The sequence below is a fragment of the Octodon degus genome, unplaced genomic scaffold (genome assembly GCF_000260255.1).
Source record: "Octodon degus isolate 3935 unplaced genomic scaffold, OctDeg1.0 scaffold00062, whole genome shotgun sequence".
NCBI lineage: Eukaryota > Metazoa > Chordata > Mammalia > Rodentia > Octodontidae > Octodon > Octodon degus.
In genome coordinates this window covers 13,021,995-13,027,596 of record NW_004524638.1, presented here as the reverse complement: position 1 = coordinate 13,027,596, position 5,602 = coordinate 13,021,995, and the positions used below count along the sequence as shown (strand labels likewise).

At 41.2% G+C, this 5,602-nt stretch overlaps 1 protein-coding gene across 1 annotated transcript in view; it reads right to left on the bottom strand.

Moving 5' to 3' along the window:
• Positions 1-5,602, bottom strand: part of Plekhb2 (pleckstrin homology domain containing B2) — a 90,623-nt gene that overhangs the window by 7,707 nt on the left and 77,314 nt on the right. Inside the window, exon 5 of the mRNA XM_023718770.1 lies at positions 287-395. Coding sequence (XP_023574538.1) covers positions 287-395 — 109 coding nt within the window. The remainder of the gene's footprint in view (positions 1-286; positions 396-5,602) is intronic.

Genomic DNA, 5,602 nt, shown 5'->3' with positions numbered 1-5,602 from the left:
TGAGCCATCTCACCAGCCCCCGAGTTGCTTCTTGATATAAATGAAAACCCAGTGAGTTTAATCATCTTCTTGGCAATTAATCTCCACACAATAGCTAAATTTAATTTCTAAAAATCAAGACCACGATAGATTTATGAAGCAGTATAAAAATACAAAAAGTTTTCTTAAAAAATTAAAACCACAGTAGTAGAAAGTTAACATAAAATGCAGTTCACTTAGCCTTAAACTGAAAAATACAAACTCTTCTGTGATGAGAAACAAGGTGCGGAAGGCTGGGATGATTTACCTGCATACGGGTACTGGCAGGGTACTGCATACGTCTGCCCATTCGCAGCATAGACAATCTGAGTTCCTGTTGGGTATGCAGCACCGTAAGGACTGTAGCCATATGCCTGCTGAAAAGAAAAGAGGCCCATTGGAAATACAATCTTGAAACCTCTAGTAATGTGTTAAAACTGAGTTGCCAGGTTGCATGAGTAAAACTTACATCAATAAAAAGAACATGAGAATATGTGATTATACTTTTAAAAATTACTAAAAAAAATTAAAAAGTCTACTTTAAGGCTATATAGTAAATACGCCTTGTTTGTGTCCATTACAGTCAACAGCCATATGTCCCCCAAAAGAACACTGGATATTATATTAATTTTTGCTTGAAAAGATAAAAGAGAGCTTATATCTAGGAGATTCCTTGGTTTTTCATGTATGATAATCTGCATTTTTTTTCACTTTTTGATTTAACAAAATTCTACCTTTACTGATGTACAAAAATCTACATGTACTCAAGTATGACCATCTTGTCTTCTGAAACATCACCATAGCTCTCCAGACCCCAAATTCTTCCCTGAATTTCTTGTGACTCCATTTCCTATAGAACCTCTAGCCCAAGTCTCTCATGAGCGCTTCTTGTCCATATTGCCGGCTGCTAGCACAGTGGAGTGATTTTATTCCATGAATTGTTCACTACCTCTTTCAGGCTGGGCTTCACAAAGTTTCCATTAAATCAAGTATTAATTGAAAACTTAAGAGACAGGAGTGGCAACAAAAATGGTGACAGTTAAGAAAGTTCGTTCATGAGAACTTGTCTCAAAACAAAAACAAAAGGGGTATGGTGGTGCGCACCTGAAATTCCAGCACTTAGGAGCCTGAGGCAGAAGGATCACCGCAAGTTTGAGGCCAGCCTATCTACCTACATAGACCCAGACTCAAAAAAAAAAAAAAAAAAAAAAAAAAAAAAAAAGAATATGGTCTACAGAAAAAAACAAAAAAAAAAAAATTGCAGTCACTAAAGTTTAGAAAACAGCCAAGCACAGTGGCGAATGCCTGTAGTTTTCTAGCACCTAGGTGGCTGAGGCAGAGGATTCATGTAAAGCTACATAGTAAAACCCGTGGATGTTCAAAAAACATTTCCTACAAGAGTACAAAGTACGTACACTACAACACACGATGTATTGAATTACGAAGTCATATTAGAGCACAACCACACTGAACATTATCAAGTGCGTAAGATACTTTTGTCTGCGTTCCAACTAGCTTCAAGTTCTAAACTTCTCAAGACATGCTAATATTAACACAATATGTAATTATGTGAGAAAAATATTTATGTTAGAAGTGAACATTCTAGAAAACAAACCTTAAAACCAGTAAGTTTCAAATTCGTCTTTTTACATAGGAATTTACCTATCTTACAAAAGCTCCCACTTGGGTGTTTACGAATAAGTATCACTTAAGTATTAATGTACTAATAATTTACAAACACATTACATAGTATTAGTACTTATCCATTCATAGTGTTGCAATGGATACAAAAATGTACTTGTCAGGGGCTGGTGAGATGGCTCAGTGGTCTAAAGCACCTACTCAGAAGAAGCTTAGCAAAGCACAGGGACCGCAGTTCAATCCCCCAGCACCACATGCCGGCCAGCCCCACCCCCTGGTGGGCTGAGCTGGCCACACACACACACACACACACACACACACACACAAATAAATAAATAAATAAATAAATTTTAAAAAAATGCACTTGTCTGGCTGACAGGTGTAGGGCATGCGCGCGCGCGCACACACACACACAGACACACACATCTGGCTTATACCTGAAAAGTTGTGCCAGGGCTTTGCAAGATTCAACTCAGACCTGGCTCTCCTAGCCCCCAGTCTGCTTACCAGCAGAAGTACATTCTCAGCAGGGAACTAGCTTAGCACCAAAGCTGTCACCAGCAGGCACAGGATGTTGTAAAGGACTTCAGATAGTACAAACAATTTTGCAGATGCTGGGGACATTTGGAGATACCTAAAAATGTACCCTGGACCTTCAAGGACTTTGCCCACTGGGGCACAAGCTTACTAGAGGACTCTGCCCAAAGATGTTACTACAATTTTTCCACCTAATATGCCCTACCTTCTTTCCTCCCCTACAAAAGGAGCACACTTCTCTTTGTTCCCTGCCTGCACCCAGGAATTACATGCCTAGTTGCAACACAAAACCCTGATGAGTGGTCTCTCTGCTGCCTGCGTTTGTGAGAGGCTTATTTTCCAGTTAGGTCTTCTTTTCCGGGAAATGTGGTAGCAGCAGTGCAAGTGAAAAGCTTGAAAGATGCATAAGGAAAAACAGGGACACCGAAGTAGGGACGACAAAGAAAGCCAGGTATGCGAAGACAGCCCACAGGAGAAACTCTTTAGATCCAACCCAGCGTCACAGAAGTTTAGCAAGGTGAGCACTGCTCCCCTGGATGGCAATACACACTGTATCCCAGGTACGGCACTGGTCCATCCGGGAAAGATCCAGCACCCTGAGGGGACAGGACGGCATCACAGTGGTAGCCAGGCCACTGAGATCGGATGCTGACCTTTCTCCTCACCCTGCTGGGAAAAGTCAATGAATGGGATCTTCACAGATCAGTGACCAGAGAAACTGGAAATCAGCAAGTAGTGCCAAGATAGAACCAGCAGACACATTTAAAAGCTGACCGCGGGCCGGGGAGATGGCTCAGTGGAATAAGCGCTTCCCTGGCAAGCTCAAGGGCCTGAGTTCAATCCCCGGTTCCGAAAAAAAAAAAAAAAAGCTGAAAGCAGGACCAGTGAGATAACACAACAGACTAAAGTGTCTGCTTAGGCAAGCTCAGGTAAGCACAAGGACCGCGGTTCAATTCCTGGCACCACATGGCACGCCAGCCCCACCATCAGGGCAGGCTGAACCCGCCAGAGTCCAGGCGCAGTGGCGCACACCTGTAATCCTAGCTCTGGGAGGCTCAAAACAGGAGGATCACTATGAGTCCAAACTGTGTAGTGAGACCCTGTACCAACCAAATACATTAAAAATTAAAAAAAAAAAAAAAAAAAAAAAGCTGAAAGCAAGGGCACAATCCTGATTAGGGACCCAGGTTTGAGCACTGGGAAAGCTGTCTTTCAAGGAGCTGCAGGATGGGTAGCACCTACCAACAGCAAGACCTTGAGAAGAAAAGTAACTGATGCTGTCCCAAAATAGTTACCCACTATTGGGAACAACTACCCCAAACACTGGCAGTGCAGTGCTTACAGGATATCCTGCCCAGGATACACACTCACTACAGGCTGGATGGTAACAATGTACAGAGTGGAGGACAAGACTGAGAGGAAAGCTATAAAACACTGAGGAGTTGCAGAGTTTATACAAAGAGCCAGGAGGGGAGGGAGACAGCCTGACTTAAGTGAAGATATCTAATCACAAGACTGAGGCAGAGACCTCTTGCAGCCACGCCCACAGAAGTGAAACAAAGTTAAACTGAAGGTCGTCCACAGCAGAGAGGAGGGTTCAGCAGTCCCCAAGTCCCTTCACTCACAGGCAGGCAACTGAACAAATCACAGGAGGCCAGCTCAGGGACTTGAATGCGTGGGCTACAGGTACCTTCCAGGCAGGTACTAGGTCCTGAGTTTGATCACCCATACCAAAAAAAAAAAAAAGTGGGCTGTAGGCTGAGAAAAGAAAGAACAAAATGCACCGTAGGGACACACTGACACTCTTTGGAAAGCGTATGTGCAGGAAAGAGCTACAGCTAGAAACCCTCCAGATTCCCCCTATACAAGCTGAAACCCATTCATTTGTGAATGCAGTAGAAAGAGCTCACTTGATGGCTTCAGGCTGCAGTATAAATAGAAGAGTGAAGATGATTAAATAGTGCAACAGACTATGTGCCTGCTTAGACAAGCGCAGGGACTGGGGTTCAATCCCTCATATCAAATGCTGCACCAGCCCTGCCCCTGGGTGCATCCAGGCATGGTGTCACATGCCTGTAATCCCAGCACTGGGGAGGCTGAAAACAGGAGACTCACTGAAAGTCTGAGCTGTGCAGGGAGACCCTGTACTAAATACATAAAAATAAATAAAACACAAATCCAACAATGTTCTTCACAGAATTGGAGAAAACAATCCTAAAATATGTATGGAAAAAGAAACGACCCAGAATAGTGAAAGCAATCCTGGGTGAAAAAAGAACACAGTGGGTGTATCACAATCCTAAACTTGAAGTTATATTATAAAGCTACTGGGATAAAAACAGCATGGTACTGACCCACTCACTGAAGGAAATACAGCCTTTTTAGAAAAAATGGTACTGAGAAGACTGGCTATCCACATACAGAAAATTTAACTTACACCCATATCTCAATATGTACCAAACTAAATCAAAACAGATCAAACAAGTAAATGTCAAAAAACCAACACTTTTTTGGTTGTTATTGTGAAAGGTATGGTTTCAATAATTTCTCTTTCAGTGAGTTCATTGTGTGAGGAAGCAAAAGATTTATATAGGGAAAATTATAGTATTCTGAAAAAAGATCAAAAAGGTTTTCAGAAAATAGAAAATTATCCCTTGTTCCTGGATGCGAAGAACCAACATTGTCAAAAATTGCTATACAGATTCAATGCAATCCTAATTAAAATACCATAAGCATACTGACAGATCTAGAGAAAACATTCCTAAAATTCATCTGGAACCAGAAGAGAACCAGGATATCAAAAGCAATCCTGGGCAACAAAGAAAAGGCAGGAGGCATCACAATCCCTGACCTGAAATTACACTACAAAGTGATAAAATCAGCATGGTCCTGGCAAAAAACAGACATGAGGATCAACAGAACATATTAAAAGATGCAGACACAACTCCAAACACACTCAGCCACCTTATCTTTTGACAAAGAGGCCAAACATGTTCACTGGAAGAAAGACAGACTCTTTAATAAGTGGTGCTGGAAATACTGGCTGTCCACATGTAGAACACTTAAAATATAGCCATGCCTATCACCATGCATGAAACTACAGTCACAATGCATCAAAAATTTAAATATTTAAACAAAACCACTAAATCTTCTGGAAGAGAACCCTTAAGGACACAGGGGTAGATACAGAGTTCATAAACAAAAGTCAAACTGCACAAGAAATGCTTCAAAGAAACAACAATTGGGATCTCATCTTTTGAAAAGTTTCTGCACATCAAATCATCACCAGACTAAAAAGAAAACCCACAAATTGAGAAAAAAATTATATCAATAAAATTATTTTAAAAACTAAAATATATTTTAAAAATAGGAATAAAGAATTAGCTATGTTTACACTTAAGTCCAG